This window comes from Pezoporus wallicus, unplaced genomic scaffold, assembly GCF_028554395.1.
Source record: "Pezoporus wallicus isolate ANWC-B61680 ecotype Strahan unplaced genomic scaffold, APGP_CSIRO_Pwel_v1 contig_5958, whole genome shotgun sequence".
NCBI lineage: Eukaryota > Metazoa > Chordata > Aves > Psittaciformes > Psittacidae > Pezoporus > Pezoporus wallicus.
Window position 1 is genome coordinate 2,530,908 of NW_026638491.1, and position 14,818 is coordinate 2,545,725.

At 41.2% G+C, this 14,818-nt stretch overlaps 1 protein-coding gene across 1 annotated transcript; it reads right to left on the reverse strand.

Annotated features, from left to right (window-relative positions):
- Window positions 1-575: 575 nt before the first annotated feature.
- DEPDC7 (DEP domain containing 7) lies at window positions 576-9,532 on the reverse strand. The gene is made up of 9 exons (XM_057411018.1): window positions 9,448-9,532; window positions 6,677-7,064; window positions 4,784-4,914; window positions 3,711-3,900; window positions 2,710-2,924; window positions 1,571-1,713; window positions 1,252-1,377; window positions 1,070-1,148; window positions 576-893 (listed from the first exon to the last, which is right to left on the reverse strand). Exons 1-9 carry the CDS (start codon window positions 9,518-9,520, stop codon window positions 679-681), a joined length of 1,560 nt encoding a protein of 519 aa, XP_057267001.1. The 5' UTR covers window positions 9,521-9,532; the 3' UTR covers window positions 576-678.
- Window positions 9,533-14,818: the final 5,286 nt, after the last annotated feature.

Below are 14,818 nucleotides of genomic sequence, written 5' to 3' on the forward strand. Positions count from 1 at the left end.
AAGACTTACAAACAGCAAAACACTGCAGAGATGAAGATAACTAGCCAGAAACAGCATGTTCTGTGGCAGCCAGACTGACTAAAAATCCAGAATATCTTTACCATCCCAGAAGAGCCAATGGGAGTTCAGGGTACACAACAATTCCTCAATACAGCGCCCTTTACCTTAAAACAGCATGGTAATTTGTCATATACACACACAGTATAGTTAAGCTGGCAAGCTTGAGGAAAAGCTGTGGAGTATCAAGCAGAAGGTGTTACTCAGCTCTGTCCACAGCACAGCAAGTTAAAGATCAATGCTCCATGATAGTCACATAATGCAAGGGCAATTAGAAAAAACTGTTCAGCAAAAAATTCAGTGCTGGGGTAAAGGAAGGCAGAGGTCTTGCTCATAGAGGGGTGTTCCCATCTCACCAATTTTCATATTTAAATAGAGGGAGGCAGTAGACTTGGCTTTAGGTGAGGAAACGAAGGATTATTCTGGACCTACAGCAAGTCAGAATGAGCAAAGCTGAATTGTAAGAATGGGCTAAACTTGGGTACTGTTGGCTCTGGTAATAATTGTATAAAATTCCATCCATTGCCACAAAATAATTTTATTAGATACATTAATACAAAAGATTTACAAATATATTAGTGTTTTCAATGCTGGAATATAGAAAGTAATCTATTTGTAAAGTCAAACATACATATTAGTAACTCTGTCTCCAAAATACTGCATAAAAATACTTGGATTGCTACTATGAAACTGACCTAGCAGTCTCTTTCTCTCTTTGTCAGAGAGCTTTGAATCTTCATCAATAGCTTTCAATAAAGACAATAGCTCATCTTTTGTGGTCTTCTCTGTAGTGGAGCGATATTCTCTTTCATCAAGTTTTTGGCAAAAGGTATAGCCTAAAAAGGAAAGATGAGGCATTCAAACAGTTAACACCACACAAAATTCTACAGACCCATCCTCCTTCAGAGTCAAATTAGTCACTGTTACAGCAATGTCTTTTCACATTATCTCAGTCCCTTTTATTTCTATTTGGGTGCAAGACAAGAATAAAAAGTTCTGTTTAAGGTATTACCTGTTATGTTACTTGGATCTTGACCTTTCTGCAAAGCCAACAGTTTATTGCTGACCATTTTATGCAGTGTCCCTGGGATCTTGAACGGAAAGAGAAGACAGTTAAACAGCAGTTTAGGAAAAGGCAATTCTGCATAAGCGCACAAGATAACAAAAACATACGGGTCACCTTCTAGTTCTTACCTTTAACACATCTCTTTGGTGGTCCATAAGGAACAAGATCAGGAGGTCAGTTTTCCCTCTGGATAATGTTTTATTGTTGATAATAGCCTTAGAGAACGTTCTTTTCACAACCATCCTGTTGTCACTCTGAAGAATAATGTGAAATAAATGACCAGAAGAGGAGAATTAGTCTCCTCCTTCAAGAAGGGCATTACTTTTGGATTTGTACAGCTATTGCTTTTCCTGTAGCTATGTATCTAAGGTACAAATGTGTTTTCTGACCAGTATCTGATTTCAGTAATTGTAATGCAACGTGTAACAGTCAAGTACACACATTTACCTCCTCCTGTAGTTTGAGCTCAGAATTATGTGCTGCGACAGCCATGAAGTACAGTAGTCTTCTGAACTCCTCCCTGATTTGGCTGTCTAGGAGTTTCAAATAGAGTTGAACAGCTTCTAAAGATTGCTCCATCTTCCCATTCACTGGGGAGAGATAAAAGTATCTATTGCCATATTTATTTAAATAAATTTACAATGGAACACCTAAATTAGCCAGTGTTCATATCTCTAGACAGAACTGGTCAAACAAAGCAATTCATTCTCAGAAATTCCTCCCAGGCCGATTAGAGCTGTTTGCATACAATGGGAGAACAGCCCACACCCAGGTTTGTATTCAGACAACTCACTATCAATTAAGTTCAGTTGCAGTTCAGCCATTCTGAATGGCATGAGAAACACTGAAAAAGGAAAAGGTTTCAGTTAAATGAACAACCTCTTGTTCTGGAAATAATGATCTCGTATGAAACGAGGAATGTGTCCCAGATAAGCAAGCTAGCTCCATGAATTAATTGCAAACCATTTTGTAGAGCTTCCCAAGTTTTAATTTGCCACACTATGCAGAATAGCCACTTTAGATATGTACTAGTATCCTCCCTTTATCACGCAGGGAGGAGGAATGGGATATAAATGCAAAATATTCCCACCAACAATAATAATAAAGGTGGAAAAGGATGAAAAATAAGGAGAACAAGGATGAGGTGATGTTCACTGAGAACTAAAATAAGACAGCATTTTAGAAAGCTGTTCATAACATGAAATCTAAGAAACGCATTTCTGTTGAAAAGAGGGGAGAGTTGCAAATGGGGTACAAAGCATATACACAGCTTTAAGTTTAGATATTAAAGCCTAAATATTTAATATTAGACCATATTTATTTAATTTCCTATGGATACTTACTTTCCATGGATACCAACTACTGAATTATAGCACTCCAGTTTCACAGCCATTCTACATAGGCCTGAACAAGAACTACCGAATTGCATGCAGTCAGGACCAAAATTTCAAAGCAGTCTTCATGATTAGAAAGTAAAAAAGCCTGTAGGCCTGAAGTCAACTTTTAAGCTTAGCTGCTGTAATAAATACTTAGTTTGTCAGTGCATCTCACAAATAAACTTCAGAATGCAACTTTATTTTACTTACCTAATAGTTCTGCAATTCCTGAATGAATTTCAGATGCATGGTTTAACAGTGGCTCCTTTTTTTGGCCATAGTATCTACCAATATTTTCAAACAGCAGTAGTTTCCACGCGTCTGCTTTGTCTGGTTGATCAGGCAAGTTCCTGCTAATATCTACCACCATATGATCTGGAAGATATTCCAAGCAATCTATTGCTGCTGAGAGCCATTCATCTGTCCTAGAAGACAGAGTGGTTTAACTTTGTAGCATTACTTTATGCCTTTCAGAGTCGCTTGCACCGTCTTCCATAGAAAGCAGGTAGACTGGTTTCTCAGTCACAGTGAAAACTGCTTGTGTAGGTACTTAAATATATCAGAAATCGACACAAAAACAAAAAAGACTTTTCCTGACACACTCTGGTAGATCACAGCCGGATCTTAATCAAGAAAAAGAATTAGTAATCCACGTAGGTAAACAATCACAAGCAGTTAAACCTAAAGTTAGTCATGTCCTCTGCCGTTAGACAAGGACATAATTGTTGCTAGATAAGCAGAAACATGAACCTTAATCAGATTGGTAAATTTTCCAGACTATGTTTTAAACTGTATTTATATACAGTTTCACGCTCAGCATTTTTGGCTCTTACTGTAGGAGAAACTGAACTATTTCCCTCAAGTATTTTTTTAATGGAAAAATTTTCAATGTCACAGCAAAATGCTCTGTTCTTCCCTCAATGCAGAAACCAATCCCCCTCCAAATTCTATAAAACACTACCATTACATTAAAAAAAAAAAAAAATCTTCTGAGTGTTCAGCAGAACCTGTCTTGGCTACTTCTGATTTAGAGGTTAGCAACTGTTACGTACCAGTTTCCAGTCAAGCCTAACCGGTAGAAAAGTGCCTGCTCACATCCTTCCTGCAGTACTGGAGACTGCTACACTTCTACCCAAAGACCAACTACGCTTTACATTCCTATGAAGGCAGACAGTTGTTCAAAGTTGCAGAAGTGAGCGACAAATACTTACTGTGAGTCACTGAAAGCCTTGAGAATTTCTCTGTCTAGGTAGTTACTTGTGATGACATATACAGTTCCCTTCCTTGGTTGTGGAAGCTGAGGTCTGATCTCTTGGTGCTCAAGTAAAGACTCAAGGAGCGGAAGGTCCACAAGCTGCAGCAGACGAGCAATTGTTTGTTCTTGCCATACTTCATTAATAACTGGGAAGGATGAAATACACAAAGCACATGGTGATGCAGCAAGTGCAAAAAGAGATTACGAAAGACAACCCCCCTTCCTCCCACCAGTCCTAACTGAACAGATGAATTTTACCAAAACAAAGATTTACAGCAGCAGAGAGTGCGGCCCTTAACAGCTGCATCTTTTATAACTGCAAAAGGCAAGAATTAGCCATTTGTTTAGTTAACTACAATCCTGGAGAACTGCTTTTTGGGTAAGTCTGATGTGCCTTACATTCTTTGTGCTCTAATTTGCAAGCAACATTTGTTCTAGATAAGGAATTAAAAACAAGAGTGTAACTGTGAGACTGTCCTTATCACAGCTTCTACAATTCTGATCTGGCTCAAGTTCTGGGAGTCTGTAGGATATGTTAACATTTTAACCAAAGGAAAAAGAACACAGCTCTGTCAGAGAGAAAACATGAATTGTCACGGACAATTTCACACAATACTTAAGGAATGCTGGATGGTGCAGATTCACAGGTAAAAAGTAAGGGAAGAGTTCTAGCTAACAGCAGACTATTGGCAATGAGTAAGTCAAGCACAAAAATAGAGCAGGTAATTAAATATTATGAAAAATGTTTCTAACTCAGATCAAGCTCTGTGCAGTTGTATACTTCTGCACAAAATTCAATGTTGGCTTATTTCAACTATAGATAACAGGTCCTGTCTGGTGAAATAAAAAGGCAAAAAGCAAGCCTGCAACAAATACAATTCACCTTTGTTATGACACTGTTTTCAAAACAAAGTACTATGAGAGTCAGTTTGATTCCCTCTCCAACCTGACAGGCATAAGCCTTTCCAGTCCTACAGTGATTATCTTCCTTTTCCCACAAAAAAATGGCTGCAACATTACTTGGCTTACCTCGACGGGACAAGCTGTCCGAGATGTTTACTTGAGGGCTATTTGCAGGTTTTAAACTCAGGTTTTCCCAGAGATCCTCCAAGCTTTCTGGTTTGACAGGAGTAGTGTGAAACAACATGCTCTTCTCATGTCTGAGATTAAAAAACAGTTTATATCTATTTATATCCACATGTAGAAAACCAAACATACCATGTAACACACATGGGTAACTGACTGAATTTACAAAATGTTCTATCTACATAACTATTCATGTAGTCTTCCCCCCCCCTCCCCTGCCTTGAACTTTCTTTGTCCAAGTCGCACAGGAGAATGCGTGATACTTTAAAGAACTATGTGCATGCAAGTGCAGAGTTCTTCTCTTGGAACTTGACACAACAGCATTATCAAGTTACCTCAGTTACCACAGAGAATCTAAGATGACAAAATGGTTAAGGAGGGAAAAGTATTTAAAACAAAAAAGGCCCAAACAAAATTTCCCCCTTAAAACCTCTGGAGTTTGAAGAGGTTATTCCCGATGGTGAAGCAAGGACAAAAATTAAGAGCTGTTCTTGGAAAACTTAAGTGGTGATTGCTCTGTGGCAACACCAATCCTAAAGCTATGTGGCTTATTCATGCCATCAACTAATGGAAGGCTTCAGGAAACCTGTCACCCACTTCTTAGGTTAGCTGGTTCTTGGAGTTGCTTTCATATGCTATTGAGCAGATCACATCACTCCAGACACAGAATCATTATTCCTCCAAGCATATTTGTTTCATTTCAATTTGTATAGCTTCTTTGGTTTAGGGCACTGCAAAATCCTTTTGATGCCCACTGTCTGCTGTATATGTGACAAGCTGTCTCTATCAATAAATCTGTTCCTGTCAGCAAATGAAGCGATGTAATCCAACGGATCTGTGCCCTGCCCAGAAGAAAAATGCCTTCATTCTACACTAACAGAACATGAATAATCTTGCTTCATGACTGTCCATTATCTTCCAAGTCTTGCTTTAACAGCCTTTGTAACAAATATATTTTAAAATATATATTTTTAAAATACCGCAGTTGATTAAAGTGTTTTTTAACTCCTCGCTAATTCTTTTCCCAAATAAAGACTTGGGACAGTTTGCTTTAGCACAGAACAAGAGCGAGGGGAGCATGCAAGGGAGGAGGAAGAGGGGGAAGCAGGACAACACAAACATAGTTTCTTTGTGAGAACATGTCAGAATACATTCAGAGATGAATGCCTGACAAACACTGTTAAAGGGCAGTTATTTGATAACACATCATCCATGTAACAATGTGTTCTGCTTTGTGAGGGTTTAGCTAGTAACAGGGTTCTCTTTGCCCACTCCTAAAGAGACAGGGAAACAAAACCTCATCACAGGACTTCCCCCCGCAATGGCATGCAGTAGCATAACAGCCTGCTACCTAGCCTAGGAACAAGTCATACATGCATGAACAAACAGCTGAAAACATTTCAAAAAGGTAAATTTGAAATGTAGTGAAGCCAAGATGGTGAAAGAAGAAATTTTTTACCTGGGGTTTGCCCCTTCCACCCCCCTCCCTTAAAAACTGGATGGATTACGGGCTTATGCCAGAGCTAGGTGTGCAGTGACTATAGAGACAGGCTAATGCAATGGAACAATTTGATGCACCAGAGTTCCAATTGGTCATATTGGTTTAGAACTCAACAGATCAGTATCTGTAATGCACCTAATCTCTACCTTCTTCCCTAATGCAACATGGTAACAGACACAGGAAAAATAATTAATCAGGCTCAATCATTTCCTCACTCCAAATTGCTGTTTCCAGTATCTTCCACCCACAAACTCCAGGTCCTGTAATTGTACAGCAGTTTCACCTTCACTCCCCCAGAATACACAACTTTTCCTCTTCACATTCCATGTACTGACCTTTGTGGTGTACACTGCTGGAAATCTTTATCCAGTTCTGTTTGGTTTGAGACATTGGTGAATCTGTAGAGGCTACTGCTACTGTCTTCAAACACAGAGCGTTTGTCTTTCCCAAAGACCCTCGTTGAAACAGCCTCAAATACTTTGTAATCCATCAGCGCTTGACATACACGAACTATTTTAGCACGGGAAATATCAACATCCCCAAAATACTTGTTCTGTAGAAGATGAGCAAAGACAACATCCACAGCATCCGAGCCAATGAAACAGTCATGATAGCACTTCAGGTTCTGGCGACGGTTTTTCACCTCCACTTGAGTTTGGAGTGCATTGATAATGCTGCTCCAGACATATGTTGCTCCAAATGGTTTCTGTGCCAAGCTAAAGCCTAAGAACAGAGAAAGCATAAAGATTGAGTTCACACTGCAATTAGAGAACTGCCTCCTTTCCAGCTCCTAGCTTTCATGGATCTTGTAAGGATTTAAAAAGCTTTGAGTCTCTCAACTTGGCTTGGGTTGCTCAGTTATTAACATTTAGCTACCTTCTTAGCAAGTCTGTCTGCATTGTACAAAGGTGTCCCTCTCAGGTGGTTGCTCTCACTAAATGACATTAGCCTGAAGCTTTAGAACCAGGAGTTTCTACTTTTTCAGCCTGTCCCTTTGACACTCTCCTTTTTCACACTCCTCCATCACCTAACAAGTTGCACTTGCAGAACCTACTTCTAAGCACACGTGTTCCCACAATGAAGAGCTAGCTGCATGTACTTGTAACTTGCCAGTTCCTATGCTAACACTGACAGAACTATGCAGGTGGGCAAGGAAGAAGAGACTCATCAGACAGAAGAGACACCTTGTTTCCTGCAGGATTGTGCATACATGCAAGCTACCCATTATCAGTGCTTAGCATATCACTAACAAGATCAAGACTTCTCTTGGGACACCAATTACTCAACATGTTTATCCCACCATAGCTCCAGCTGAGCTTTAAGTACTGTGTACTCAATGCCACTTCCTTGAACCAAGCAGCCTTCCTTCCCCCAATAAAACCACTGAGCTATTACTCATTTACCAATCTGATTAAGAATAGCATGCTAACAACTAACAGTTTGATCAGAGGCTAGACGCAACCTCCACAAGGACTTAAAAACACAGAACATGCCTGAAAAGTTCGCAGATGGCACCTCACTGGGAAGGGTTGCAGCCACCAGAGAGGTCAGAATTAGAATACATGATTCTCAGGAACTGAGTAATTTCTTAAGAGAGAAAGCAGAGGAAGAGGACAGAAATCAAAAGATAAATGACAAAATATGGAATGGGGTACTGGCAGCAATCCTACAGAAAGCCATCTGGGATTATGACAGACCTCAAACCAAATGAATTAACAGTGCGACGCAGTGTTTCAAAGAAAAAAAAAACAAACAACAAACTCGTTCTGGAACATATTACCATGAATATTTTCCACAGAGATGCGGGAGATGTTTTTTCTGTTCTGTTTAGTCTGAAGTAGCTTTAGTTACAGAAGTGTATCCCAACTTTGGGCACCAGAGTTTTCAGCTGATCTCCATCTGCCAGAGAGCCCAGAAATGAGCAAGTTGGCAGGGAGAAGGGGAAGTCTGGGGGCACTAAAGATTGAAAAGGAGGAAAAAAAATAATAAAAAAGGCAGTGAACACAACAGTATTTGAACAGAGCAACAGTGATCTTCAGAGACACTATCAAATAGACACCTGCTTTCTGAAAAGATTCAGGTCAGGTAAAAAAAAAACACCTTTTCCATACAAAGCACTAAAGACAAAGCAGAGACCTCCCATGATCTCCAGTTCCCAAAGCTTTGAAAGCTCAAGACGGACAAAGCACACACCTGCTGATACTTTGACCTGATGACACCTTCAGGTAGGCAGAGCAGACAACACAAAGCTTCCTTCCAGACTTACATTAGCAGACTAGCCTGTTTCAAAGGAAAATAAGAAAAAACCCAAACCCAGTGCCACCAGACATACACCAGCTCTGGTTCCTGTTGCTAAAATACGTATCAACATAACCACCTACAATATTCCTACTATTAACCACTCTTTATCACCTCGCCCTTCCACACACCACCTAACCCCTTTTTTCTTGTTTGTTTGTTTTGGGAAGCGGCATTAAGCTTGGCATTAAGGTTACAAGGCTTTACAAAGTTAAGGTGCTCGAGGTGGAGGAAAAAGCCTAAGCTGTTCTCAACGGGCGATCTTTAGCCCTTCACGCTGCACTCATAGAATCCATAGAACAGTTTGGGCTGAAGAGAGCTTCAAAGGTCACTTAGTCCAATCTCCCTGTAGCAAGCAGGCACAAATTTCACTAGACTAGATTGCTAAGAACACCTCTTCAACTAAAACTGATGAGCCACCCGCTTTTCGCTTGTTTCCAGGACAGAGACAACCGCCCGGCCTTCCCGGCCGGTCACAGTTCCAGCGGCACCCGATAGGCTCCGGCCGCAGGCGAGCTCTGTGCGGGACAACAGCGCAGCACCGAGCCCGGACAGGGCCTCCCGGACGGAAACACCTCCCTCCACCGGCGAGCAGCCAACTTTTGAACCGCGAAAGGCGCCGGCACAGAGCTCCCGGCGGACCGCAGCCGGGCGGAACGGCCCCAACCCTCCGAACCCTCAGCCTGGCTGACCCACCTCACCTCACCTCACCGATTGTCCCCACCGCACCCGGGCTGTGGGCGCTCCGCAGCCCTCTCCCCCAGCCCAGCCACCGTTCCATTCCCGCTGCAGTCCCCGCACCCCATACCGGGCGGCCTAGCGGCAGGGCTGCAGACGGTGCTGAGGTTCAACGCCGCCGCTTTCTCCCGCACCGTAGCCATTCCCGCTGGCAACCGCTCCGCACACTGCTGCTCCGCGCCGCCCGCAGAGACGGAGAACCAGCCGAGGGGCGGGGCAGCCACCCTACGCCCAACCCTATTGGCCCGAGGCCGGAACCAGGGGCGGGGCATGCGCGGCGGCGGGCCGTGGCTGGCTTTCCTGCGGCGAGGCGGGAGCGCTTCAGAGCAGCCGGCGGGGCGGAGGGCGCTGAGGGAGCTGGGGCTCGGACCCAGTGACACCTCCGTGAGGAGGAAAGGAGACGAGGGCAAGGGGTCGTGTTGAGCTGCGGCGCGGTTGTGCAGTGCTGCTGTCACCTGGCCGCAGTGCGGAGCACCGGAGCGGTAACACTCCCGGTGCTTCCTGCAGCAGTACAGATGCATTTCCCGCCCTGTATTTACTCTGCAATTCAAACCAAGAAATCAAACCGGTCAGCTCTGTTTAAATTAACCTGAGAACAGGCTCGTACGTGACTGCGGACGAACAATAAAACAGCGCTCCTGCTTGTGACCAGGCTTGGACAACCACATGTGGTTGAAATTTTCCTCTGATGTCTTATATGAGCTGTTTATTGCAGCAGTAGGTATTTGTTAATCGGAATGAAATAACAAATCCACTTTCAGGGTAATCAGCTTTCTCTACTGTCTGCAGGACACTGCTGAGAGATCCAACATTGTTTTCTACTAAGTATGGGCTATATTGATGATTCTTACTCAGTGCAATCATATTAGAACAATAAAAAAAAATCAATCATGTTTTTGGACTGGTTTCAACAGAAGCAGACACAGAGCCAAATTGCTATCCATGATACGCAAACTCAAAAGTGTATAATGGACGTGAAAGACCAAACAATATTGATATCACAAGCAACACAAAAATTCATTTATGAGTTGTCAGTGTTGAATATCGACAGTAGCTTTGCAAAACAAAATCCCCTGTGAAACTTCAGCCTATTCTACGATAGGCTCGTGCACACAGGTGGAAGTGCAGGATGTCTGCTATCCACTGGAGCTCAGGTCAACCTTCTCTCGCCTTGTCTCATTCGAAGGTAGGGTGCTGTAAGCGCTCATCCTATACAAATGACTAAACAATGGGCTTCATCATGTTAGGCTGTGAAAAATTGGTACAGGGAGCTAGACACCACAAATTTAGGGCAAACAAGCATTTCTTCATGTTTCACTGTCAGAGCAAACAAAGTATTTAATTGTGGAGTTCTAAGAAAGTTTTTGTTAAGTTTTTCAGATAAAAGCAGTCTTAAATCTCTGGGCTTAAGACCAGAGAAAAACTGATCTTTCCAAATGGCAGCAACATGCTAGTCTTTGAAAGTTCATACTGTTTTCCAGCAACAGGAATTGACAGAGATTTCATTCATGAGCGAAAAGTGGAAGATGTTTAAAGAAAGAACAGATCTGATTCAAGGTGTCCGTTTTACAGTTGCCATTAACAACCTAATAAAAATTATATATTGCACGGGTCAGTGGGGATTTCAATAAATAATTTTATTATTTCCTACTTTTGTAGTAGGTTGATGCTAGAGTTTTTTGATGCATTACCAGAATCTATTAACTGCAAATCAGTAAATGCCAGTTTATTTTCAAAAATGAATTATTTTTGCTTAGTTGTTGAAGTGATGCAGCCAACCATTCTGCAATGGCTCACCATAGCCTTGACAGTATTTAGAACTACAAACATTTTCAAATAGGAGGTGTACCAAACTGTTAATGAGAACATGACACCTCTGAGAATGATTTGTCAAAACACTGCTTGCAGGGAAAAGTGAACCACAGCTAATGCACTGTGAGAGGCTCATCTATAAGGTTGTAAGATTTTTATTATTTTATTACCAGGTGAGCAGCAGTCTACCTCAGACTTCTGCCTTTGCTTTCATGTGTCCCCACAGTGATGACAGCTGCTAACACACCAGGTTCTCCAGGGGCAGATGAGTCAGCCAACAGGTAGCTCTGGTTGAACAGTCTCTGGTACCAAAGGATGTTGAAAAATGTTCTGTATCTTTTAGTATTTCCTAAAATAAGATTATTATAAAATGCCTTCCTAAAGCACAGATATATTCTATGTAATTATTAATATATACATATTTCATTTATACTTTTATATAGTTATTTTAAAGAACATAATCTTGTGCAGCCACCATGGCCATTTGTAGCTGATGTCATTCCAAAGGCTGTGGTGGAAAGATCTCGGGATGAAAGTGTAACATGCTGTACTTGGCTTCCCCTTCCACAGTGTTTTCCCCAGATTAACCTCCATAAAGTTGAACTTGGGATGCACAAGAGAATGCCAGTTACAAGGACGTAATTAACATAAGTCATTCGTCAAATTACTTAGGACCAACTTAATGGCATTCCTACTTGCACATGGAACAATAAGCTTGCTCCAAAAGCAGCTCCACTCAACAATGCAGGACTACATACAAGACAGATGCTGCTATAGGTATATGTATCAAAACCTCGTTCACAGGGTGCAGGTCTGCAAGGGAGACTGTAAGCAGCACCTGACAAGGAAGTCTGATGATATAGAATACTGTTGGCTCTCTGTCTAATAACGTCATTGAAGTTGCACAGAACAATTTACGGTGTCAAAAATGTATTTTTAATACATTATGCAACCAAGTGCTAGATTTGTACAGTTGTGTCAGATTCCTTGAAATTGTTATAAAGAACTTTTGTAGTGAGGAACAGCAAAAGAGAAGTCTATATTGATTTATTTCCAGGTCATCTAGAAATACTGCCACCAACTACAACAGGATTGAGAGAGTGGCCTTCGTTTAGAAGAACTTACAGACTGAAGTTTTCAAGAATTTCTGAGTCTCACATAAGAACTGCAGGGTTTAATTAGAAGCATACAGCAAAAATACAGCATTTATATTCAACAGCCACAATTTCAGGCCTGTCTGCTGCTCAGGATCTGATTAACTTACTCATATCAATGAAGCGTTTGCTTGAGGATAAAGATGATGATAAAGACCCACATCTAGGTCCTCTCTTGATTATGGGGGGAGAGAAGGCAGAATGGAAACCTGTACCATCACAGAGCGAGAAACTGATGCGTACATTTATGTAAAGTGCTGTCTGGCTTTTTCCATAATGAACCTAGAAGCTGGGCAGCCAGCCAGTGTTTGGATGTGAGAGCACCTGTAATTCCCAGGTATTCTGGGCACAAGTGAAGGAGACAGAATTGATAGAGGACCTTACTAAAATAAAAAAATAAAAAAAAACAACCAAAAAAAAACCCCAAAACTGTGTGATGTAGTCGTTCTGTATCTTAATCCAAAAGACAAAAGTTGGAGGCTTCCATTACCTAACAAAGATGGGGGAATGTTAGTAGAAAATACAGGATACTACTGTTTAATCTATGGCAGATCAATGCTTGGTTAAGGGATTGGGAAATGTTGTGTGTTCTTGAAAGAGACACAGTAAAAATTCTGTTTCAATTTTGAAACTTTTAGAAAAGCTGGAAGGACCCCAAACCTGGAAAATAAAATATTCTAAACCCAAGAAGTTTCCATGTTCCAATTATTATTCACATTCTAAATGCCAAAAAAAGAAACATTAAAAATTACTATGAAATAAAGAGGGATTCTCAGAGAACACTACTATCCCATTTCTTATTTCCAAAACAATTTAGGTCCCACTTTCCTGAAGGATTAACACAGAACTCTGCATGTGAAACGCTAATTTTACATCTCAGAAACACATCAGACTACAGAAGGCTCTCTCTTCCACCAAACTATTTTCTTTACATTTCAAATGTCTTCCCATAACAGTAACAGCTTTAAAGATTGTTTCAACACAGCCTGATCTCACATATACATAAAATTTTATTGCCACATTTGCAAGGATATGTTGAACCCAATCTTTATGGGTGTTTCTGAAAACACACAGAAATTAATAATTACCATAAAAATTCAGAAAAGTATTCCACTTATTTAGAACAGTTACTCTCCCCCCCCCCCCCCCCCTTAAACATCAACAATGCCTGTATTCACTGCAGTGCTTAAGTAGATGGAGAACATTTTATACAGTAACCCTTAAAATGTTACTCAATCCATTCACAAATGATGAGACACATAGAATTTTGTGATATGGTTCAGTGTCACATGAAGATATGTAAGGGAAAAATCAACAGCTTCAGTTACAAAAATTACTATTTTTTAAGTCGCGCTTCTCATAAGCTTATCAAATCTCATCTATTTCATTGCATGAAGATACAAAGCCCTGTACATTGTTTTTTAATAGCGAAACAGTCCTATCAAAATCAGAAAAATCTCTTCTACCTTTATTAATTGGACATTTAAGGGAATGAACAGCTATTCATACAATACTGGATTGCAAAAAGGTATGAGATATGCTAGACAGATAGGAAGGAAACTGAAAGAACTCCTGCAGTGAATCTGCCTTATTACCAATAACACATTCTATTTGTACTGAAGAGCAGCAGAGGTTTTCTTGGTGCTGGGTTCCATGGACTGGAGAGGACTGACGCTCTCCCTTATGATGCACAGCAGGTTATTCACAAATTAACTCTGCTCAGTCCCAACTTCCCATCTACATTCAAATTAGAAAGGGTTGTTTAGTAGCAGGTTCTGTGGGATACAGTGATGCCACCCTGCACCATTAAGTCCATACTAACCATGTCTGCCCCACCACGGAGCAGCTGCTCGCAGAGGCTTTTCTGTTTGGGCCAGAGTACAATTTACTCCCAGAGTGCAAACTCCAGTGTTTTATACCAACATGAAATCTGTGAGGATTCCACCCTTGCATTTTTGAAGAGATCGGAACAATAAACAAGTTTCCAGGACAGAAGCTTCTGGACGAATGCTTGAATCAACAAAGGGTGCTTTGTTCAGGAGCAAAATCCTTCCATTCCTGGCTGGAATACCAATGTGACTGCAGGACCAAGTCAAGCTGGGCAATGGCAAAGGAAGGGCAGGGAAGCAACGCTCTGGGCCTGCTCTGGCACACACTGACCTCCAGTGGAGCACGTTGCATTCTGAGTAACAAGCCAGGCACAGCAGCTGGAGAGGAAGTCACAAGCTGGAATTACCTGAGACTTACTGTATTGAAGTACACAGGGGGTAAAGTCCAGCAATGTCACCAAAAACACTGGGACAAGCTCTGCTTCTCTGTCTTAATAAACACTAAATAATTTTATCTTAAATGGATTTTAAAACTTTTCCTCTTGGGGAAGTTTTCTGGGACTTGCAAGAATGATTCTGCATTATAACTGGAGACGAGAGTGTGCGTGCCTAAATGTGTACAGGACAGCATGGTCCTACCAACACT